General features: G+C 39.3%; 1 protein-coding gene across 1 annotated transcript in view; it reads right to left on the bottom strand.

Moving 5' to 3' along the window:
- The window catches only part of LRRC56 (leucine rich repeat containing 56), a gene marked incomplete at its 3' end in the record, with an annotated part of 47,056 nt that extends 21,532 nt beyond the window's left edge, over positions 1-25,524 (bottom strand). Inside the window, exons 1-3 of the mRNA XM_084208082.1 lie at positions 25,363-25,524; positions 16,709-16,796; positions 9,783-9,843 (exon numbers count right to left, since the gene is read on the bottom strand). Coding sequence (XP_084064208.1) covers positions 9,783-9,843; positions 16,709-16,796; positions 25,363-25,518 — 305 coding nt within the window. The 5' untranslated portion in view covers positions 25,519-25,524. The remainder of the gene's footprint in view (positions 1-9,782; positions 9,844-16,708; positions 16,797-25,362) is intronic.
- Positions 25,525-26,014: the final 490 nt, after the last annotated feature.

Below are 26,014 nucleotides of genomic sequence, written 5' to 3'. Positions count from 1 at the left end.
TTGAAACCACTGTATCAACTGCAATATTACATCAAGCACTATATTACTTGCAAGAACTTTATTTTCAATGTCAGATTATATCTCATTTAAACAAAAAGTGAGACCAACAGGAGGGAGATATTTCGAAGTGGGAGTGCTGATACAGACACTCCTGTAACTCATCATACTTGTGCCTAAGGTAACTGAGATGCTTACTTCTGTTCAAGTTAATACACATGAAATGTAGCTTTAATTTCAAGTGCTCTCATTTTTAGTTGCTGTCAAAAAAACGTAGAGCAGAATAATGGGATTGATCAATGCTGATGGAGTCAGGCACAGCAATTCCTTAACACGAATATACAACGTGTGTGGGAAGGATAACATAATTTTGTGTTAATTTTCTTTTGATCATTAAAATTGCTTGTCAGCTTAGTTACTGCTGTAGCATTCTCACAATGAAAGGGCAGTTGCTTTAACTCAGCTCCCACAGTCTGAAAGGAATTGACATTGCCAAAGAATGGTCCTGTTGAACAAGACTTTCCCTTGACTACATTTTTTCCACCCTACTTCAGCTCCCACCCTTGGCATAAAGCTGCACCCCAGAGAAACTGCAGAAACCCAACACACCGGGGCTGCCTCCCAAAGGGTGCACTACATCTTCCACAAGACCAAAGGGATTTTCAAACAGGAATAAGTTGAGACACACAGTAAATAAAACTCAGTTTAACCCCAGAGCTACTGACAGTTCCTATAGCTTTGGCAATTGTTCATTCTCACTGTTGAAAGCTTACATATAAAAAAATAAAGGATAATGAAACTGTGGTTACAGAATGAGTTACTTACATTGAACAATTGAATCCCACAGTGCTTTGAAATTTCCTGCATAAATAACTTTTCAGTCTCCCACATATTGTATGCCTGTTTCACAGTATGTTCCAGGTCTGAGCTTTGGTAGAGTAAGAAGATGTATTCCAACTTTGCTTTAATATAGATCTCATCCTTTAAAATCAACACTTAAAACTTCTAATGCTTCAGGGTAAGCAGAAGGAATATTCTGTAAAGGATCCAAATTATCTGACAGATTCAGTGGTGCTAAGACACATACCACAAAAAAAAAAAAAAAAAAAAAAAGTCCCTGAAGCATCTTTTCCTGTGTATCAGAAAAACTGGAGTTCTAGATTAATTGACCCCACACAACTATAGAATTGGATCAGCTTGGTGTAGCTATTCAATTTTTGTAATGGTAATGACTATAGAGTTTCCACTGTAAAAAAATACTTGAAATATTGCAGAAGTGGGTTGATATGAAAACCTAGAGAGAAAATGTAATTTAAAGTGATTCAGTCTGAATATACAATGGTGGAAATGCATGTTCTTGAGATCCTTTAGATTAGGCACATTTGTATGACACTAACGATTTCCTTCGGAGGCTGATGGCCCTTTCTTCTTTGCAACTTTTCCTTTCTTTCTTTTTTTATCTGTATATACATCTAATGAGAAAACAAAAAATAAAGAAGCTTGCAAGAAACAGATACAGGTACAACTTGGACCTGTGAATGGCAGTTGATTGATTTCCTCCCAATTTCTTTGCTCACAAAGCCCCTAGAGTTCACTACAGATCTTGACAGACTAGTATCCATATGTCCCAAGTTAAGACTTCTTCCTTAAACAACAGGTTCAAGTGAGATTTTCTCTGCTTGTACTGGCCTCCAGATGTTCTTTTACAACAAGCAAACAAGATGCAGAAGAGAAGCTTGGGGAACCTCGAAGCCCATCACAGGATTACTGAGAAAGACAGGACCTTATAGGTTTCCATGCTGAGGATGTTACTACAAGGCAGAGCCTCAGCAATTCCTTCACAGCACACCAGCAGACATCCCAAATCTGATGCAGGTGTTAATCAGATGTAGATCGTCTTGACCACGCTCTTGAGGCAACTGTAGCTGCAACACTAAGCAGAGTAAACCAAACCTCTCTAAATTCTTGCCTATGGTGAGATGAAACAGTAGAAAGTGGAGTGGTAAGATTGTGAGGTTGATGAAGTTCAAGCCAGGAGATGCCATAAATGGTCTTTCAAACACATAATCTTTCATAGAAATTCTGTTACCAAAAGTGTGGGTGGCAGGTTTCATTATCAGACCTTTGCGTTCAGGTTCTTACCCCCACAAGAAGAACACACAAGTGCAGCTTATGGCAAAGGGTGAAGAATGTGCACACATTACACCAGCTGATGAAATCACAACTTCACTTCCTAAAACACAAAGGCATTTCAGTATTTATTTCTTGCAGCAATTGATCCAGCTGTGGATGCATCTGGGAGATCTGATGCATCCTTTAATGATTTCATCATAGAAGGATAAAATTCTGCCACACAGCAAATGAGGAACATAGCTAGAGAAAAAGAAGTGTGAATGTATTTTAGGGGAAAAATAGCAACAAGGCCCTTTGTGTGCAGCAATATGTCTGCAGAAAATAAGAACAACTAAATCAACTCTATTTTCTATAGAAATTAAATAATGAAACTGATTGTACACTGAAACTCTATTTATTCATTTTTATTCCTCTCATTTGGCAGTTACGACTGACAAATACAACCATTAGCATAATTTTCCCTCCAACCTGGTTCCTTCCTTTTTTTAAAATCAGCATTTACCTTGCATTCCAGGAAAGCATTTTCCCACTGAACACAATTACTTTCAATAAAAAAAAAAAAAAATCAAGCTGCAGAGAAGCAATTCCCTTGTAGGAGAGAATCAAAACAACCTACAAACCCATTAAACTAATGCTGATTATTTTCTTATTTCCACAAAGACAATCTTTTCACAGCTGAATACCGCTCAGGAAGGAGGCACCCAGCTTAAGCTGTTTTTGTGTTATTGTGCCCCAATTAAATTGCTCTAAGGATCCAAACATCTGGGACTCTGCTGTGGGAAACCCAGAGTTGAGCCAGTAAGGAAACCTTGTCTGACTGTGTGAGTGTGGGGTGTGCAGGGAGCAAAGAGAGGCACCCCTGGGGTCACTGGAGCCATCTGCTGTGAAGGGGCCTCAATGCCAGAAGTGAAAATTTTGGGTGGTGTGTTTCTGCCAGAGTGGCTCCTGGTCAGACAGGAAAGCTTCCTCAACAGTTCCACTGTTAAGTTCCAATGGGCTAATTACTGTTGCTTCCCAGCCCTGTTCTTTGGTGTTTCTCACACCATGATTATAACAATTTCTTTCTCATCACTAAATAAATGAATATTTAGGTGTAAATTTTCATATGTGAACCCTGAGACTGACAGCTGAAACAGAGCAGCTGCAAACTGCCTAACAGCCAGGCACATAAGTACTTTTTTGCTGGCAGAAATCTGCTAGTTATTACTGACAGTTTTATTTATCATATCCATCCAGAGCATACAAGCAAGAGCATGATACCATTAGGCAAAGCCTTATACACAACCCATGCAGAAGACTATGTCTGCCCAGGATAAAATAACCAACTGAGATGGAAAATACAGCATATTTATACAGCTAACCTAGGATGCTGTAGAAACAACAACTAACCCAGGAGCTGAGCTGTACTTCTTTTTAAGACCTGGTTCAGCTGGATAGGTGCAAGGCATGAGGAAACATCCTGAAAGGAAAAGGTCACTTTTTACCAAATAAACTCTAAGTGGAGTGCCTATTCAGATAGTGGGCAAAGAAGGAGCACAATTATGTAATGGGCTTGTCTTACCTTGCAGGGCAGCCTTCCTGCATACATTAGCTATTATTTATTTACTTTGCTTTTTTCACTAGCCATGTTCACGATGCACAAGGTTTTGCTATGGTCTATGGTGATCCTCTGATGGTTTTTATGCCCTGCACTGTATGGCAGTCACAAAATAGAAACATGATAGAGGTGTTCTGGGGGAAGAAACCTGCTGCCATGGCACTGCTCAGATGACAATGAGAGCAGATCCTCTCTGCTCTGTGAGGAACCTTGCCACAGGCAGGAGACTCAAACCTGGAGCTACAAGGGCAGCCCCTGCCTCATCATCCCCTTCCTTTGGCCCTTCCTTACACGTACAGCTTCTGCCTGGCAGTCTGAAACAGAAGGCAGGGGAATTTCAGCTGGAGGAGGCTTCAGGAAATGGGGTGCTGATGCTGAGAACCATGGAAAGACACTGTAAGGCCACAAACTTGCTTTGGTGTCCTCTGTGCTTGTTGCAGAACGGAGCCCGAGCTCCATCTGTGCATTTGTACAGATAAAGTTCAACTTCACTTGCTGGGGATTCAGCCAGTCAGATTCCCCAATATCTAAGGTCACAAAGACATATTTTCTTCTTTGGGGACCTCTCCTGGTGAAATTAAACCAGAGGTCTACCCAGGACAGGTAAGTGGTCAAAGCAATCAGATTTCCTTAGGGCCAAAGGCAGACAGGCTGATTGTGCTTTTCTGAAAATAATCCACTCAACTAAAAGATGCTGTATTTCTGTCCCAAAATCATTACTTTTTATCAATAATATGAATATCCTTAAAACCATCAATGCTAAATAAAACTTGAGGTCACTGAGCACTTTTGCCCAGGTGTGTAATACTCCCAGGGATCTGCAGGCACTAATACAGAGAGGACTCATTAATACAGAGATTAAGATTCAATTTGAATGCTTTCCTAGCTCCTGGAAAGCACTCAAAGTCCTCAAAGAACATATTCTTAACACAGATTTCATAGCAACTTTAACTGCTGAAGGACTTTCAGTCCAACTACACAAAAGAATTAACAAGAACACTTCCCAAAGAAACTAGCCTGCATGTGAAATTAAATTCTTTCCCCATCCTGGAAATGAACATGAAAGTAAACAGTGATGCTCTGGGTGCTGGAACAAGGATATGAAGGGATTCACCCCAGCCACAGCAGAGCAGTGGTTCTCTGACTGCATGGGTAAGAGCAACCTAGAGCAAGAGCACCCCGATTCCTTGCTAGACACAGTAAGAAACTGCTATAACACAAGTACATCATCTGTTGACAAACATTTGCACCTTTAATGCAAACTGAACTGATTTTAGAAACTATATGGAGATTTTAAATATCATAACAGCAATGCTGATCCTTGTTGCACAGACCCCGTTGCTTTTACATGTGATATCTATCTACCTCTGTACATGTTACTATACCACAAACATAGTTATCTAGTAATTGCCAAAGATTACAAATGACAAGCAGGAAAAAAAGGAGGAAAAAAACCTGAGGTTAAAAAAAAAAAAAAAAAGAGACAGGAAAGGAATAAGTAAAAATGACAAGGAAAAAAAAGCAAATTTAGGGGAATGATGCCCCCATGTTCCTCTTGTTTGAGGGAAAACTATCCAGAAAAGAGTTGGTGCCTAGACACTCTATCAACAGTACATCAAGTTTTGGGGTGATCAGCGTCATGGCTCAGTCTTATACAAGATAGTGTAACTTGATCCAGATCCAGCAAAGCAATTGGACCAATGTTTAATTTTCAGCTTGTGAGCAATGCCACTGAAGGCAAACTTCTTGTGGCTTTAAAAACAGAAGATATTTGATTTCCTTAAACTCTTTCTTAGGTAAAAAGGAGGTTTATTGCTAAGTTAAAATACCTAAAGATCCTCATTGAAGTCTCAAAAATACTTTTAAACATTACTTTAGAGCCCTTACCCTGAATTAAGAAAGAATTTGTTTGGCTCTGGTTTCTTAAAGTCATAAAATGATCAGCAAAATCTTTACTCAAATCACTTGGCTCATATTTACAGTTATTTTTTTCACAGCCAAGAGGGCTCAAAACATTTCAAAATGTGAATACAGAGACTCCTGTGTTGCTAGTTTTGTCTATGCGAGTTGGTGTTAAAAAAAAAAGAAAACAAAAACCTAAGGCTCATAAAAGCGTAAGAATTGTTGATTTTGAATGTACTCTACACCTTGTTCATTTGAACCTCCTGAGGATTTTACTGACTGAAACAGACCAGGATTACTTCCCTCTCATTCTGGGGGATGCTTCTGCAATAGTGCAAGCCCAGTTAGAGAACTGCAGCAATGAAAAGTTAACTCAATCTGGATGTGAAAATCTGCTTTCCTTTCCCTATATCCTCCATACTCACTTTTGTCCCCACACTTTGCAGTCTCTGCATTTCATCTCACTTAAAATATGACAGCCTCTCTCTGTTAGAACCAGTTGCTTGAGAAGTCCTGAGAGTAGATCACTCTCCTGTTGGCTACAACGTGTGGTGCTGCATGGGAGGAAATGAACTTCAGCTGCTGAAACAGCTTCTTCTGGAAACTTATGGGAACCAGGTCTCAGGATTCCCTTATCTGATTTAAAAGCCCTTTTGTAAAGATATCTATCTAAACACTTTTAAACAGATCTTTTCATTCATCCCTGAATTGAGAATAAAAGCAATCTGATAAAAAAAATACACAGCTACATGCCAAAGCAGAAGTAGTAATTCATTGGCCTTGGAATATAGCTCTTTTACTGGAAGCATTTCAAAAATGAGGACCACAGCCATCACAAAAACCAAAAACAAACAAACAAAACCAACAAACAAACATACTAACAAAAAAACCAAAAGAAACCCCAACCAAAAAAACACCCCAAACCCAAACCAACAAACAAAAACCAGAACCAAAATAAAAACCCCAAACCAACCAAACAAAAAGCCAAACAAAAAACAATCAATCAAACAAATACAACCCCCCCCAAATCAGCATATTTTAGCAGGCACTCTTCAGAATAGGCTTGACTTTTCATCCTCAGTTACGAGCTTATAAATCTACAATTTCTCAGTTGCTAGCAAATGTGTGAAGGTCACCAACCAAGGACATAATGAAGCTATTGCAATTTAGAAAATTTAAAACAATATGAACTATTTTCTTTTCACAGTACACTGGATTTTCCAGAGATGTTCCCTTTAGCAAAGGGCCAGTAGAAAACATAGAAAACCAAAACCCAGAAACAGCCAAGAAAGAAATTCCCTTTCAACCACCAAGATCAATTATCTGCAAATAAACTTGGATATATTTTCCTTTTGGATTAAATTAAATAATTGATTGATAATGGTATCATTTCAAAGTTTCAAGTATTCAAAAGTAATGCAAGCTCTAGAAGGATTGGGGAAGGACCATGAATTTACAAAGCAGCTCAAACACATTCCCCATCAAAGGAATCACAACTTCTTGAGGAACTACCAAGAGAAGCCAAAATCCAAACTCACTGATGTAGCAAGCCTTGAACTCCCATAGAAAACTGTAATACAAAAACACCCCGATTCCTCACTGCCAGAACATGACTCCTTTTATTTCCATTGAACCATGCATGGCAATGCACACCTCAGCATCCTCACATCTTAAGCTCCTATGTGAGATTGACAGGAATAAATGCCTCAAAAAAAAAAAATCAGTAACTAAAGTCAGTATGATAAACCTTCATTTTGACATCTACCAAGCCAATTCTCCTTCCATTTTCAAAATAAAAAAAAAAAGAAAAAATGTTTTAATTTCATTTCATCCCAAAATAATTAGGTAATCCTACTCTGCAAGACAAGATGAAACAAAAAGAAAGTGAAAACACAAAGTCTCCCATCTTATTACCCACTCATGCATGCACACTGACGGCCTTTTCTTCATAATGATACCAGAATATGCTTTTATAACATAAAATAGAATGCAAATAATGTCTGCTTTTAGCATCCAAAGTATAGACAAAACACCCTCGACTTCTTTTCCTGCTTTTCTGTCCTTGCCTTCTTTTCAGTAAATAAAACCAATCTTCCATTTGGACGTTACAAGACATTTCCTATTATCTGCTGCCCACTTTCAAATTACAATCACCTTATGGCTGACCTTATGGCAGGCAAAATCTGTGGGAATTACTTTCAGTAAGAAGGATGAACATTTTTTTCTCTCATCCTCAATAGCCCCATTTGCAAGGGTTTGGTTGAATAAAACAAAATAATAACTTTTTGGACAGAATTCAAATATCAACAAGATTAATTCAGAAATAAGATTCTGAATTTTGGAGTAAATGGCAGCAGCCTCTGTAATGGGAGCAGCTATGTTACAATTGATATAGCAGGCATCAATACTGCTGTGGCAGCAATGCTGCTTTAATGGGTATTAAATTGACATGATGCAGACATTGAAAAAATAAAGTTCAAGTACAAGGCTGTACTTGCATGGGATGTGCCCTTAAATGATCTGTGTTTATCAATGACAGATTGTCAAAGATGGGAATTAATAAAGCAAAGCTACTGCTGTAACTATACAGACTGAGCTCACGTCTGGGAGAGACAACAAAAATCTTCTTCCTCCTTTACCTGACAATTGCATTTAACTGCCACACAGAAGGAGCAGCAGGTAGCTTCTCCTGGGCTGGAGTGCCTGGGAATCATCACAGTATTAGACTTGATATCCAAGCCTAAACATATTTACATTAGAGTAGATCAAATCAAAACTCAACTTGAGACCAAGCATTCCCTGCATCAAGGCCCACAAGGGTATCAGGTCAAAGAAACTGGTTTGCCAGAACTTTTCATGACGGAAATTAAAGGCTCAGAATACAGAGGTGCAAAATCCTGCTAAAACCATGAGTCAAGCAGTTTAGTTTTCCTGAACAGCATTCTTCTATTCAGTACCAACAGAGCTGATCAAAAGGTTTTCTGTTGACACATTTTAAGAGAATAGGAAGTTTTGATCAAACCAAAACCTTTAAACATTTTTTCTTTTTAATATAATATCTCTTAATATTGTCAAAATTTAATTTTTTCACCCACTACTTACTCGTCCATTGCAGTAATGGAGCAATTTCAAGCTTATGACAACTGTTCATTGCTATTAAAATAATTGCAGCAATGCAGAATCACCGCTTTTATTTGTTATGTATTAGAAGGCAAGAAAAACAAAATTTAGACTGCAGATACTTCATCTCATCACCAGAACAAGGGTAAATAAAATCAAAGTGTAGCAACTGAAGTTCATTAGATACTTTAGAGAGACCAAGAAGAATTTATTGCCATTTCTTATGACGGAATGTATTCTCTTAAAAAGAATTGGCAAACCCACTACTTTTTACCCCATGAGTTTAGTAGATACCCATACAAAGCCAGAGAACAGTCCTGTTTAAAATAGGGCCTTTTACACAGCCCTTTTCTGATATGAACTGTATTTTTCTACTTTGCATTAATTAGCAAGGGTCATACAGATACCAGCACAGGAGAGAGAAGACAGATCTGCTTCCTCATTGTGAGGGTTTTCACTTCTACCCTTCCAACCAACCAACCTACCAACCAACCAACCAACTCCCCCCAGCTGTCTGGGAGAAAACATGATGTTTTCATGCAGCTCAGCAAGCTAGGGACATGCAGGCTTCACAGCAGCTCTCATAAACCTGATTGCATTGACTTCAGTAAAGCTAAAGTGATTTTCATCAGCTGAGGAACTGGTCTGACCTGTACAGAACAGGCTACTGTGCATAGTAAAAGCCCAAAGGCTGAAACACTGAAATCCAAGCACCTCAACAGAGATAAGAGGGGAACTTTTAGCTCCTTTCAAATGTGCAACAAATTTCCATGGACTTCAGCATAGCAGGAACTTCCCTGGTGGCAAACTAGGGCTAATTCATTGGCACCATTTCAGCTACACTGATTGATTCTAGATCAGGTCCTGTCCTTAAATTTCTGTGGTAGTGGAGCATATCTTCATGACCTAATCCATTATCACAGCATGGAGAAATGGAAGGAATGAAAGCAGCACAAATGAAGATTTTATCACTTAAATACAATTGCGGGCTGTTATTCTTTATATTTATTTCATCGAATCATTCATTTCTTACCTCACAGATACAAGCAAGCTATTGTTCAACTTCAGTTCTCTCAGATTAGGCAGATGCACACCTGTGGGAACAAAATAAAGAATCACTTTGTGGACCTGGGATTAGAGTAAAGGAAAATTATGACAATTACAAGTTGAAGCATCTAATTTTACAAGTATTCCTTAGCTGTTTCTGGCAGGCCTGTGCTGGACTTCTGAGAAAAATCAATGAGATTATTTCACTCAAAAACTATTTCATCCTTTGCATTTTTGAAACATATATGTATTGTCTGCATGATTACAATTTTTGATTGCCTCACTGGAAATTCTGATATGGCACCTTGCCAGACAGACAAGAAAAGAAACTGGCTTGATGTGTGACTGTTTTCTTTGGTCTGATTCCCCATTCTGATTGACTTTTAACTGAGTAATACTCTGCAGAGCTAAGGGATACTTTAGAGTATAGATTCCATGACCTATTTAAATGGCAAGTAGTGATGGACTTACTGGATACACAACCAAGAAACACTTCAAAATAAAACTTTGAATCAAACAGCAAACACATAATGATTCATAGTCACAACATCATCTTTTATAGTTCACAGGTTCCCCAAATGCTACATTTTGCAAAGCATAGCTTTCTTATTTTAATTTTCTAGATACAGTTGTTTACCATTGAATTGTACAAGTTTCACACCTATAAAACCCTCAGTATTCTTTTGTTATTACTTTAATTAATGTGCTTTTTTTTTTTGTATCCCTGAGAGACATTTGCCTTTTTGATTCATTTTAACAGTATCTCTGAACCAAAATCATACACCAAATCCCTCCGACCTGCAGAATAACTTAGACATAAGCTCAAGTCTCAAAAACCATTTCATATGGACAGTAGCAAATGTTTACCCATTCTCACCAGCAGAGTTTACTCAAGGCTGGTGAGCATCCTCCAGTATAACATACAACCATGTAGAAGTAATATCAATTTTAGACAAATTGGATCATTGCTTAAACATTAAAATGTGTTCTCAGCAAATATTTTTATGAGTTCTCTGAGTAATCACTGTCTGGCAAGGGTGATTTACCAGTGTCCAGAAGGACACCAGTCGAGTGCTCTGCAAAGGATAAAAAAAAAGAAAGGGGAGTGGGATCTCAAAAGTAAAGAAAGGAGGTCATGCTGTTCATTCCCCAAAGAGAACAAGAGCATTTATGTCAAAAACATTTTAATAAATCATGTTTTAATAGAAGCATTATCTACATCTCTTGTTATTTTGGAGTGATCATAATGCACATATTGATCTTCATGATGTACTGCAAGCATTTAAGTTCATGTATTTTCAAAGCACTTTTGAAAATACAAAAAATTCAAAACACACTGCAATTTTCTAACCTTGTTTTTCAAGCATTTTCCACAATTCACAAAAATTAAGAACAAATTAGAACACACAATCCTCGTCCTGCAGGGTATGCTTTCTCTCACGTTAAACAAGTTTTATATGTTTATATGTATATATGGCAACAAAATAATTCGGAGTCCTGGCAGAGGAAATATTAGGATCTCAGTTAATTACTCACAGCAGTCATACTAGCTACTCAGCAAAGACTCCCTCAGATATAAATCAGAGCCTAAGAAATTCCCCCCCCCCCAAAAAAAAATCAAGATTCTAAAAAAATTCTATCCTGTTTCTGACAAGGATGGAGAGATTAAATCTCATCCCCTGAAGTGTTAAAGGAAAAAATGAGAGGGATGCAGTAGCCTCCTTCAGTCCCAGCTCAAAACTGAGTAATGGTGCCTTGGATTCAGTCAGAGATGTAAAAAGGTTACCAAGTAAAGGCTGATGCAAAGCATTGCAAAGCAAAGGAGTTTTATGGACTAGTGTTAAGCAAAAAATTTGAATGAGGAATCAAGACAAATGGAGAGACTTGCTCAAGAAAAAGCTTTCCACTGAATGCATTTAGGGTTGGCTCAGGAAAGAAGCAACTATTAAAGGATCCAAAGAGGCCGAGTGACAGGCTGATAATACAATTTTCACATCTGGTTAGCTCATTATTGTAACTTGATCCTCTATCTCAGATAGATTTTGCACTTGGGCGCAATCTATCCCTGGGAAGTTGTACAGGGTTACACTTTAATGTGTGGTTTACGAGCTTGAAATAGAAGTATACAACGTGTGGTGGTGCAAAATTCTGCCAGTGATATTCTGCAATGTATTCCTGCAAGTCTGCAGGTTCTTCCCTCCTCTAAGTTTAATATTAATATATAATTGTTCTTTTATGCTAAGAATTCATTGCTCCATTGATTTTGTTGGTTTTTAGAGTCCAAAATACTTAAAAATAGATTAGAGGCCAGAAGTTTAAATTAAGAAGAGAAAATTGCAAAATGACGGTGACAAGATACTTATCCCAATGTAACAGTGTATTTCTAATTTTCTTAATTTTAACCCTCACGGCATCTTTCCTCAGAGCAAGGACACATGATACTAACATATAAAAATACTCCAAAATACAACAGTATTAATTTCTTATATTAATTTTAGAAGTACAAATGTTAGATTCCTTATCCTGAAACTCCTTCCTTTGTATAATTTTGATTTTTAAAAACAAGAGTGGGCCACAGAAATGCTGATGATTGCAGGGCAAGGCTGAGAATTCAGAATGATGAGCAGTGTTATCTCATCTGTCTACAATTCCCTTTCACTAAAGACGGGTTTTGTTACATGGCTCTGAAATTACTAACCACCAACAATGTACTAGTGTTAAACTATTCTACTCTACCAATGGAACAAAACTAAATGAAAGGGCAGAAAGAAATCAAAGTGCAAGTTAGGTGAATAAAAGTGACAGACACATACACTCAACAACAAAGCCTGAAGTGCTGCATTTCACAGGCAGGTAGCAGTGTAGATATCTTTCCAAGGTGCCTTGGTACAGCTGGTGACATTTAGAAAAATGAGTAGGAGCACAGAGAAAGCAGCCCAAATGCTGGTTTTATGATATTCTACAAGTTACAACACTTCTAACACTTGCTGTTTACATTATGAAGTATTCTTTAAGTAGCATCATATATCTTTGTTTTTCTATTGTTAACAAAAAATCATCGTGGCTTGACTTGCGTCTTTTGGAATATGGACTAGTGAAAAGCAAACAAAAGAAATTACTGACAAATGCTTGTATTGGCATCAAGCAACCATTGTTTGTTGATCCTACAACACAAAACAGGCATATCAAAACAGGCTGTGCTCTTCTAGCAAGAGCAACCTGCGATGCAAATTAGAGTCTGTTTAGTTCACTTGAGCTGCGTTCGATACAGTAAGATACATCACTTTGATGCTATTTCTACACACACATTTTTTTGCACATTTCTGGGATGAACTGGGCAGTACAACTGGAGGCAAGACCACAGCTCTTTCAGGCAAACCCAAGGCAGCTGCAGTCGAGCTCCCTGAGATGGGGATCTCACAGAAAACACATCCAGTGCAGGGCTTCACATAAGCACACTGACCCAAGCGCATGCTTGTGACTCCTGGAGACCCTGCCCAAGCCCTGCTGTGGGGCTTGTCCAAGCCTTGCTCAGCGAGTTTGTCAGCAGCAGCTAAGCCAAGACCATCCTGGGCAGGAACACCCATGACAGACTTGCTCCTCCAGCCTCTGTGTTGCTCCCTGGCCACGCAAGCACCTGCTGTTGTTGTGCTGGCTGCTGGCAAAGGTGTCCCACTCCTGCGCCCAGAGTGCCAACAGGCAGGGCAAGAGGAAAGACACATGATGACCCTGCATGAGAAATAGCACATGGCTACTTCTGAATCCTTGGCAGAGCTTTGCCTTGATAAAATGCCTGCAAGAGAAGTGGCAATCTCCAGACACATAATCAACTTAGTCTGGCCACCAGCAGGCAACAATTCAATAAGGACCAGCGAACAGCACTGTGGGTAACTTGATTTGGAGCTATTAAAATTACTTAGAAATAAGAGGACTATGCAGTGTCTTAAATGACTCTATACCACCATTATTTTCAACAGGAATTTCTATGAGCTGGTCATAAATGCAATTCCATACCTGTCAGCAATCAAAACTGAAGGGATAAGATAATGAAAAGGAAATAGTCCCTCTGAACATAAACTGAGGTCTACATGCAGCTGAGGAGCACAGAAATCAACTCCAAGATATGCAAAGCTGGATACAAGACTTGCCAGGGCATTCAGAGTTTCATCTGTCAGTCAGCAAGGTGCACTGAAAACAGCTAGAGAATTCAGCAATTACCCCAAGCCCTGCAACGATTCAGATTTAAGCTCTGGCATGAAGCCTTTCCTTAATTTCAAAACTGATTGTGTGAAAATATTTAATATCAGTCTTTTCATGTTATAGTCTACACCTTGTCCCTAAGAAAAGTAACTCTTCCTCCCCCCCATGGCATGCCATTTTGTAGGGGCAGACCTGACAAACTGGACAAGGTTAACAGGATGGTGCTTTAAAATTTAGCCCATCCCAAAGTGGAATGGTCTCAATAAAAACATCAAGCACCAAGTTTTAAATCACTCTGGAAATCTTTAGGCCCCTAGTGTTTGTGTTACAGTCTGTAACATAGTCTGTGAACCTTGAAATGTTTCTCAAGTGAAAACTGGTATAAATTTGGGATTTGAGTGCTACAAGGTTCCAGGTGACTCAGACTTATGTGCAGTCTTGTAGCTTTTAACACTTTCACCTGGCCATTTAAGACCTTGCCTGGCCTATTTTATCTTTATCATAAAACCAGTCAAAACAATATTGTTTATTGAGTGTGGACTGATCATCTAAAAAATTTGCTGATGATAAAGATGCTCTTACCTACCTTCCACAACCAAGGAACACAGTGAGAACTAGGTGAAGTGGTTTAATAGGTGTATAAAGAAAGCTTTTTAGTCAGGTTTGAAATTCAAAAGAAATACCAAATTACAGAGCAGTCCAGGCTGGAAGGAACAGTTGGAGGTCTCAAACCTAGCATCCGGCTCAGAGCCAGGTTGTGTGTGAGATCAGGGTGCTCAGGTCTTCACCCACTTGAAAACCTACCAGGATGAAGTCTCCCAACCTCTCTGGATACTCTTATTGCTTTACTGTCCTAATAGGGGGAAAACTTTGCATCCTGTTACACTAGAATGCTTGTCATTCCAGCTGGTCTGCTTCTTACCCTCCTGTTTTTCCTCAGGCTATTTCTCCAGACCCCTGTGACCACACACCAGGTCAGCAGCACAGTTCCAGGGGCAGGCAGCCATCAGGGAGTAAGCAATGAGCCCAACATCTTCAACAGCAGCATTCACAGTGGAGGTGCAAACTGCTCTGCAAAACCCCTAAACATTTAGGCCCTGCTCCATATGCCTAAAAATCATCTGCCATGTGAAAAAAAAGGAAAGAAACTAAACTTTCTGCTCTAGCCACCTGCTGACATTTGCAAAGAGATTTTCACAGGAAGAAAACTCAGACATGCACCTTAAAAAAAGGAACCAGAAGGAAATTCAGAATGGTCTTGATGTTCTGTTATTCTCAAAAGCAGTGGGGACCTGCAGGTGCAGGTTTTTATGGCCCTCAAGGGCAAACTCTTGGTGTGAACAGTAGGAGATAAGATGGAAATTATTTGCATCATGGACATAGTGTTCCGTATTTTGTATTCTGTAAAGGTTGCAAAAGCCTAACCATTAGGTTTTATGAAGGAAAAGGAAAAGGAAAAGGAAAAGGAAAAGGAAAAGGAAAAGGAAAAGGAAAAGGAAAAGGAAAAGGAAAAGGAAAAGGAAAAGGAAAAGGAAAAGGAAAAGGAAAAGGAAAAGGAAAAGGAAAAGGAAAAGGAAGAATGATGAAGGTGGAATATTTTGCTAGCCCGTCACAGCTAATGTAAAATGGCATAGGAATGGGAGCACCACTTTTGAGCATAATAGAAATGGCATAATGAGATTTCCTTATCAACTGGATTAGTTGAAACATGATTGAATAGATTATGATCTCTGAAAGAAAGGGATGCAACTTACCTTAAATTATCAAGTGCCTATGAGAAAGAGACCTTCATGAAATAAACAGAATAACCAATACAAAGGGGCTATATATACACAACAAAAGCCCCCTTCACTGTTCTTGCTCAACCATTCTTGACAAATAGACTTCAAAAGACCCATTAAAGCTGGTCAGCTGTTACATTAGTCATTTGCATATGAAAAATTAACTGCTTGTCTGAAAGCACCAGTGCACACTTTTGGGGACGTGGCTCCTTTTCAGCACAGGAAATATTACCCTGCACTAGTTACTCAGCTTCAATGTAGCAGAAGACGGACTTGGGTGTGGTAGGAATCCACATGACAGAAAATGACTGCTGGTGCTGGGAAAAAAAAAAAGAAGTAAGGCTTTATATTCTCAAATTAACTGTGCTACAGAGGGAATTCCTTTGTTACTTCTCACTTCCCCGGTTCAGTGATGATGACATAAAAACAAATGACAAGTGTTAGGGCTGCTTGGGGCTCATCAAAATGATGTATCTACAGGACCTGCCTCCAGCTCATTTTTCAGCCCAGCTCAGTGAGGCTGGGTGCAAAAACAAGCTGCTGGAAGCATAAGCCACCTGATAGCACTGGCAATTCCTCAGTCACAGGGAAATCTCACAGTGGAGAGAAGCTGACCTTTGGCTCCCGTTTCACTGAAGACAAGAGCAAGTGCTCATTTAGGGCCTAGCATATCGTACAAGAAAAAATTGTCCAAACTAATTTGCTTTAGACGACAGTCACGTACGTCACTCATCCCACTCCCAGAGTTTCCAGTCCTATTCAGAGCCTCACACAAGACAGAGATCAAAGAGTGTGAGGTATGAGGAAATGCTGTTTCAGGAACACTTGAGAAGGACAGTACTTTTCACTGGCTGTTGGTTAGTGAATCCTCAGTCAAGACACCATAAAGGAAAATTCAAGATGATGAACAGAAAATAAAGTGTTTTCTTACCAAAGTTCCCCAAGCTCATCTCTCTGGTGTCTACTCGCATCTCTAGGGCCTTCACTTGCTGCAGATCATCTACCCCTGCCAAAATTTTCTGTAAAGACAAGCAGAAATATGTGTACTCTCACGCAATAAATCAGATGTCACAGCAGCAAAAAGGTGCAGAAAGGTTTTCAAACAGTGTTTTGTCAACAAATATTTCCGGTCAACATGGCTAGCTGTGCAATCACATTGAAATGAATGCAGTGTCCAAAGACCTTTCTTCCTTGTAGCCCCAAAATATTCTTGTCTCCCAAAACTTATACATTGCCTAAAGAGTCAAGGCTCAGGGTTACATTCAAGCTGCAAAACAACCACAGACATACATGCCACCTAGCTTCATTTAAACAGTATGTCCATGCTTTAAGATTTGCACAAGTCTTGCACTGATCCTCAGCAGACAGAAAGTGTTAACTTTAAACACCACCTGTAATTCAACAGCTGATGGTAGTTAAAACTCAACAAAGCACACTGTTTACCTTTTAACCCAAAACGATAAAAAGAAACATGAGTTTAGCTCAAGCAGCTCACTTTTCTGACAGAAGACTACACTAATTCCAAGAATTATTCATTTATTTGAAAGTATCTGGGCAATGCAAATAGAGGCCTTCCAAACCCTTCATTATTTTTACAAAATTGTAGTAATTGGATGAACCATTGCATTGAAGCAAGGATGTGTGTGGGAATGCAGACTCTTTCCTAATCTTTCCTACATCCTAAAGTCTGTGTTGGTGCATACATGTACATTTTGCTGTGGCAGAGGTAAGCAGGAGGGACAAAACAAGCAGAAACTATACACAGAGGAGAGAGGGAAGCTCTAAGATTGCCAGTGAAAACCACAGCAAGACTGTGAAATCCTAAGATGCCAGGCTGCAACTCCACAAGGAGCTGAAGCAATCTCACATTACCACTGCTCTCATCCCCTACTTCTTCCTGCTATGATCCAGCTTCTCTCTCCCCAGTTTTCCTCATTCAGAGTGCATATCCCACCACCTCCTTAGAATCAGCCTAGTTGCATCAATTCAACAAAGCACACCAGAAGAACCATATCCTTTGTTCCTTGTGCGTTAGTGGTTCACAGAGGAGTCTGGAACAATTCTTAAGAAATGAGAAGCAAAGTTTATTTGTCACACTAACTGCCTGAAATTGTTGATGCCATACATAGTGATTAAATTTATAAATTTTCACCTTTCTGTGTCAGAAGAGTTAGGATGTGGGGCTGAACATATCCACTTCAAAGAAATGTCTGATCCTGGCATCAGAGTTTCCTCCTCAATGATACAACCAAGAGCAGGTGTTGAAAGTATTGTAACCAACCTTTGGGTCTTTACTTAAGGTGAAGGCAGAAAGTCATTCAGTAACCACCACATAGGGAAGACAAATTTTCTCATTATTAAAAAGCTACAACATTCTTTAGGTTTTTTTAATAAGGGAGAACTTATTCATTAGAAGGGAATGTGTAGGATGACATCTGCTTATGAGTTTTGGGAAGAAAAAAAACCCCACAAGAATATCCAGTTAATTTTGCAAGGAAAAAACGGTGGTTGCAACATTCCTGCTCATTAGGTAACATTTTTATTGTGCACAAGTGGCTGCAACTTCCGCTGATGTTCCACATCTTACAAAGGACTAAAACCAGTTTGAATGTAACTGAGATGGCAGTTCAAAAGTACATGGTTTCCAGAAAATGCTGAGCATTCCTTCTTGAAAAGCTGTCCCCCTTTATAAGGTCTTGACTTGTAATCCTAAGAAACAGAATTATACAATACTTTCAACTGCTTTTGAACTATTTTTAAAACATTATGTTTAAAATTATTTTTTAATCTTATTTTTAATTTTTTTAGCTGTGATTTTAAACAGGCAGAACATAAGAAAGCTTCTAAGACTCTATCCCCACATGCAGCCACCACAAAATGTGTTTTGCTTTTGCAAAGGCAGCAAACTTAACAGCTACAGACAGCTTTCTCCCTCCAAGTGAACACAAGATCCCTCATGGCAAGACACATTTTGCAGTAACCCTTTTCAGCAGATGACACTGTCTGTCATGTAGCACGAGATTATGTGTGAAACGAGAGCTAGCTGATGTCCTGGCATAGAACCATGCACTCAGATTGCTGGATTTGGATGCAAGCTCACTGTCATTAAAGGAAGAAGCTTCTGAAAAATACCTCCCTGCTTGCCATCAAAATAGTTTTAAGAGCCCACATCAGAACAGGAAGAAGTCTCAGAACATGTAATAAGTCTTTGCTCCCTTTTTGTCCTTTTCTCCTTTGCTATCTGCAACCTCCCTGCATGCTGTCCTTCCTCTGCTGTATTCCAGACAGCCTCCCTCCACAGTTCTGCTCCCTGATCTTCTTTTCAAAATTCAAGTATAAAACCTGCATGAAGTTATAGTCTCTCCTTGTCTAGGGTTCCCTATTCCTTTTTCTCATACCAGGGATTACCAGTATCATTCCTTGCCCTCCTTTTCCTCTTCCTGATCCACTATTTGTACCCTTCCCATTGTTTGAGAGATAAGCTGCTTAGTGCACCTGTATTTTGTACTGCAATAGACAGAACTGTGACTCCAGTACTGGAAAGGGTTATTGGCTTTCAGTACCAGCTCTTTGAACTATAGATAGCTGCCTTGAAGCATGTGCTAACCAGATGAGACAAACTCCACATATTCTCAGTGCCCACCTCCCTGTTCTGTGCGTCCAAGAGTCTCTATGACAATCACTGTCCTTCCATCTGCTGATGGTGAGGAGATGCTGGGACAGCTTGAAACCAATTTGCTGTGGGATGCACAAGATAGTGTAGTACATGAAGGAAAGGGGAAATGCTCTTGGGTGGAGGATATGAGCTCATTTAAAGGCACTAAGGCAGTGAGACCCCATATGTTGACTGCAAGAGAGTCAGCAAGCAAAGGACAGAGCAGCAGTTCAAGAGGAGGATACATGCGGAATGGTTCCTGTGGAAGATTGTTAGACATTGCTACTCTCCAGACACCATTCTTGGCATGCCGGTGTACCTGCAAGTGTGATACTTCTCATGTCACAGCTAAAATTCTGACACCAAGAATCGGGCACATTTAGGGAAGGGAGTGGAAACATTTAAGCAAAGATGAAACCTATTTAGCAGGATCTTCTATTTATGCTGTTCTTTAATGTCAAAGCATGGGAACCTCCATCAAAACTTAAAAGAAAGGATATTTTGGATGAATTTTGCTGCAAGAGAAAATAAGAAAATTACAACCCAACACACTGAAGGGGTCATCAGCTTGGACAGAGAGATGTCTGACGTCATGTGGATAGAAATGATGCTCAATGCTCTGTCTCTCTTCATTCCTAGGGCCATCCCAGGTCTAGGACAGGCTCCTGCCCTAATTCAGAGGTGTCCCACGGTGGTTTCAGGCAATGACTGCCTGGCCATAGCTTAAATGGGCTGTTCTGACAGCCAGGGACAGAATGTCTCTGCCTGAGCCCCAGGAATGCGTACAGACATGAAGGTGCTGTACATCTAGCTGTTTCTTGAGCTGTTTTCAGCTGCTCAGCCTCCATGTAGAGCAAACAGAAAGGGACCAAGGATCTGTTTTAGGCAAAGAGTGGGATATATTCACAGCTATTTTAGACCAAAAAGATTCCTTGAAAAAAAAACAATATCATTTTAAGCTGAGTGTTGGTATTCAGTGAGGACTCTGCTTGCCACCCGTCTGCAGCCCTGCAAGGTAGGTATTAGTTAGAGAGATGTTTTCTGAAAAAAATCAAACATCAAAATCTTTCTGGCACATTGTGTTCAAGAAGGTGGCCTGAAAGGTTGATCCTGAGCAGCAGTTTGACACTCCACTGTAAATTGGTTTATTTGAAAGGACACATTTCCATGGTAAACACTGCACAAGTCTTTGAAGATACTTTGAGTACAAGGTAAGTAAAACAAAGACTAATAAAGCTCACTTTACATTTTTTCATCTTCTTCAAAACAAGAGTAAAACTATTTTTCATGAAGAAGCTCCTGGTAAATAATTTAGCCAGTATTTTAAGAAGCAAGTCGATGATGTTTCACAAACCATTCCCACCATGCAAAATGTCTGGACAACTGGGAACTGTGCACTGGCTTGGAAAGCTTCTTTTCTGACTGACAAGAAAAGCCAGTAAGTATTCTGCAGAAAATTGCAAGTGAGAAATACTTCTGTGCTTGCAGGGCTTTCCAACTGGCAGAGCAGTCACCTGGGGATGCTAGGAAATTCAGTTCAAATCCCACTTGCAGCTATCTGTAAATTCCTTAATTGACAAATAATATCTGTTCAGTCAAAACTGGCACACACAACTGATGTCTTCTCTCTTCCCTAGATTTTTCACATACTCTAAGAAAAGTAGGCATGTTGCTGAAGAACAAGTTGCATGCAGCTGTCAGAGAAATATTTCCAGCTGTGCATTTATTTTGCTGATCCTGGTTAATTTGGCTAAGACAGGAATTCCAGAGTGGTGAGCTTGTTCTCTTTGAGCACTACACCTGTATGCAAATTCTAAATTCATGTCCATTCATGTGTTTATTGCCTTTTTTTTCTGTCAAAGTTTAATTTCTCCTTCACAAAAAAAAACCAACCCAAAAAGTTGATAAAAGTATGACAAAATATTTCTTCTAAGAAGAAAAATATTGAAAAATTAATAGGCCTTAAGTGATGCAATAAAAGGGAACAGAACTTCTCTATGGCCCCACATGCAAACTTCCTTTCAAAAGGGATAAATGCTGCAGATGCCCATAACTAAAATATTTAGTTGTATTTCACTACTTTCGGCATATACATATAAGTATATTCTTCTCTCAGCTCAGATGAAGAGATTCATCCATAATGAAGGATTCAGCAGATCCAAATTCAGTAAAATTCAGTTCCTTCCATTCCCTTACTCTACCTAATTTAATCAAGATTCTGCACTTTCTTGATGTCCAGTTATTTTCCTCAAATCCATTTATATTACAGCTGTGAGGAAAACTTTCTGCAAAAGGAAAAAAGGGAACAATTGAGCCACTTCAGCAAGAATCCCATCTGTTGTTCCAAGACCCTCCAGCATTTTCTTTTTCCTGTGAGGATGAGTGCATACCATATGAAATACACCCTAACCTCCTGTGCAACAAAACTAAACACCACATCCGAACATGTGTTCCTAAGTTTGGAAAACATGATTAGCTGGAGGAGGATCAATAAAAAGCAAAATTAGAGAATACTTCCTTTCTTCTCTAAAGATCACACACAAACGTGATTGGGTTTTATAATGTGACAATGTCTGGAAGATCATTTGACCTTGTAAAATGAGTTTCTTCTGAGAAGTGGAATGCTTTTAGTGGAAGTCAGGAAAAGATCCTTTGCAAACAGCAGAGAGAAGACTGGGGTTGATAGAATAAGATAAAAACGTGATTAAAGACAGGTGGCACCCTCAATTTCAGTTTCTCCACATTTAATGAAAAATCAGTGTCGCAGCCCTAATAGAGTTCAAAATTAATTGCCCATTGTTAGCCAGTTTTCAGAACAAAGTGAGAATTTGCTCACCCTGGTATTCTACAATATCTGACAACCACACATAAGGATGGGCAGAGTAGGGAAATATTAATAGGAAAATAACTAGGAAAATATAGAGGTGAAAATATTAACAGGACAGGTACAAATGGAAAAGCAAGAATGCCTGTTCATATAGAGGAAGATTAAAGAGTACACCAGAAAATTGATATTGATACTAGCAGAAAGAATAAAAATGACATCTAATGATACCAACCCTTGCATCAAAAGCTATTGACCTGTATCTTGGATGAAGGACATTCAAATATAAAAAGATGTTACACAACAGTGCAGCAAGAGAGCTGGCAGCAAGAAGAAACTAGAAAATATGGTTAACATAATAGAAGTTGGAATAATACAGGATTTGAAGTGAACATCATGCTGAAACAAGACTACAGAAGACCACAAACTCTGTGGTGAATGAGCATAAAGTCTAAATGAGGGGATCCACAATGGAGAGGAAGAAAATGGCCAACAGTCCAATGGTTTTGTAGAAGTTGTCTTTTGTTCTACATGGTCCAAGAAGGCAAAAAAAAGGAAAGGGGGGGGGGGGGAATAAATCTAAGCCAAACTTTCCTCTCTTTGGAGGAAAACAATGCATCAAGTGGAAAAAAAGTGAAGAAACAAAAGTGTCACAAGTTTTAGAGAGTTCTTAATAATGCAGACTGATAATGTTTCCCTACAAAACAGACAGCCATCCCTCTGGAAGAAGGGCAAAATGAATCAAATGTGCAGGCAGAAATCAGGCTGCAGTTCAAGGTGCCAAATCTACACAGAATCTGCACAATTAGACTTTGCAGCTTCCCCAAACTCAAACCAAACTGGGGCCAGACAGACCATTGTGAGGACAAGGAGTAAAGCTGAATATGGGTCTCAGGAAAAAAAAAAACCCTTCCTCAGGAACATCCATAAGGTGTCCAAAAATTCGCCTACACGACACTACAGAAGTGTGGCCCATGCCTTTATTTGAATGTCAAACAATTTTACTTTAATGAGCCTGATTTTAAAAGTCTATTAGTTTCCTTCTCAGAGCACTTCAGTGGATACAATCAATAACTCCTAAAATATTCACATCAATAAAACAATCAAAAAGATACTGCAATTGTATTGATTTAAGCAAGACAACCTTTCAAACCATTTGACTGTCAATGGCATGTGGGTCCTTAAGGAATCATGCATGTGAAAACTTGTTTTGTATTAAATGTTTGAACATTCTGAACATTTGCAAATCCAGAGGAAGCAAATTTATGGCAGCAGTGGTTTCCATTTGAACAACACAAAGGTCAGAGAATAGATAGATGGGGTATGTTATTAAAACAAGCTATAAACACTACAAATGTTTCCTTGACAATGCCATGTAGTTTTTCCTCTGAGCAGGAAGTATCCCAGCTATGCCAACACAAATGCTGGGTTCCAGGACAAGAAATAAGTTTGGCCAGCAAAATTAGCAGGACAGTGTACTTCATTTAAAAGAATCTTTGAAATGAGACTCCTTACAAGTGTTAAAACCCATAATCTCAAAAAAGGCAAAACTCAACTATTTAACTTCTTACCTGCATTTTTAAAATAGTTACAGAGTAATAAACAGCAACTTCATGGGATGTAGGTAATATTGCCTTACATATACATTTCTGCTTACAGTTTGCTGTGAACTAAAAGCAGCAGAGCTTCAGAAAGGGAACTTCATGCCAATGAAAGAACTTCCTAAGGGTTTCATTCAGAGTTGATTGAATCAGAGGGCAGCTGTTTTGGTTACTCTCATGGGCTTTGGTTCGTGCCCTAACAATACAGACTAATCTGAGAGATTCCCATCGGATTTATACAGGTTGCTGTAGGCCACAAACACATTAGACTGGTCCAATTCTATGCCAGGTTTAAAAAAAAAGACCAAGAAGCGGTCAGAAGTTCTCACGAGCCCAAGGAAAGTGAATGGCACAGACCATACAACCATGCAGTATTTTTGTCCAGAATGCTTAAAATATTCACTGCAGAAAGGGGTTTTTGCACCTTCAACCATTTTATAAACACTAAAAGGCTTGCCTAATTAGGGAACAATAGTTCTGTCTAACCTACAGCACATGGTCCAAATGATGTCTGGAATGTGGCTGGGGAGTGGCTAGGGAGTGGTGTAAACCTGCAGCTGGAATATGCTCCTGTGGAAGCTTGTGTCTCTCCACTGGTGCAGTAGATACACAGGGGATTACAGATGCTTGCAGTCACCACCCTGGCTGTTGGGAGCACCTGAACAACAGCCTTGGCAGCCCCATCTGTCTTTCACAAAGGCTCCCCAGCAGGAGAGATTCTTCTGTAGGTCTGCAACACAGAAAGCCTCTCACCTAAAGTTCTGCTCTCAACTCTCCCTTCCCTTAGTGTGGAAAAGTGTTTGGTCAGCTTGTACACATCCCACAGGATTTCACCCTTAATTAGTCCTAAACAAGTACAATACAGTGTGCAACCAAGTATTCTTTCACAAATATTTCACAAAGTGAATTCCTTCATGAAGATTTCAGCATGTGACTCTCTTTCAACAGGCTGCATAGCAAAATAATTTTCCCCAGTCTAAAAGGAACATGGCTTTCAAATATGCTTTGAAATTCCTCCCACTTTGACATGTATAGAAAGCACTTCTATCATTTGCAGAATATTTTAATTGGCTTCTTAGCAGTACAGAGGATTTCACTAACTCAGAGGAAAAAAACTTGTGCTTTTAAAGTAACATTTCCAATCTTTAGAACAAGATTAATGTAAATTCTTTATCTAATGCTAAGAATCAAGGTACTCCAGATGGCATTAATGAGATCTGTGTAGACTTTAATTATGCTACCTGTACTTTTCTTCATGCTGCTTCAAGATTCCTAGCAATAAACACAGCCACAATCATGCTGAGAATACTTTTGATAGGAAACAAGGTGAAAGGAGGACAAACATTTGATATACTTTCATAAGACAGAATCTACTTTACACAGAAATCTAAATGTCAGAGAGGCAGCAATCCACAATCAGTACAATAGCAGTTGGAAGGTTAATAAAGCTCTGTATATGCCAGTTTGCCTCTTCCACTTCATTAAAAAGTTGGATGTCTACTCACCAGTTTCCTGGGGGAAAGATGTTCCTCCATAAGCAGCTCTCCATCATCTTTAATCAGCAGACTGGGATTTGGGTTGCCTTGCCAATTCAAATCAGTTTCCTGGTCTTCAGATGTGCCTGGATGAGAAACTCTGTCAGGATTCCACTTCAGGTCCATCTCAACATGCTTTGGACAAAAGGATAACAAGCAGTCGGATTTTTCTACCTGTATTTATTATTTTCCTGTCAGCAAAATCTATTTTGACTTCTATTGCAAGACAGAAAATGCCTGTGGAGATACAGGTTTCTTTAATCAGCACAAACCCAAAGCTATGCATTACATAACAAGCTCTCCCTTTTCTTCACCCTCAAGAGTTACCCAAGTCTCACACCTCATTCAGCTTTGAGTGTGAGCTTTCATAGCAAACTATGTTTGCAGGTACACAAGAAGCTGAGCATGCCTACAGCTCTGTACAAAGAAGAAAGCTAAGAACAAACAAAGCAGGACACCTTTCTAGCCTTCTCACTACTCCACTCATCCTTCTCCAGTGTTAGTGAGCTTCCCATCCATACAGGCTCCCTGCCTATCCATTTCCTCTTGAGAAACATGAACAACACCCAGCAAGACTCTGCTGGACTCCAGACTGCAAGTGCCAGTACCAAGTGCAACACCA

Source organism: Fringilla coelebs, assembly GCF_963513975.1.
Source record: "Fringilla coelebs genome assembly, chromosome: 6".
Classification (NCBI taxonomy): Eukaryota; Metazoa; Chordata; class Aves; order Passeriformes; family Fringillidae; genus Fringilla; species Fringilla coelebs.
This window is presented reverse-complemented; position numbering and strand designations above follow the sequence as displayed.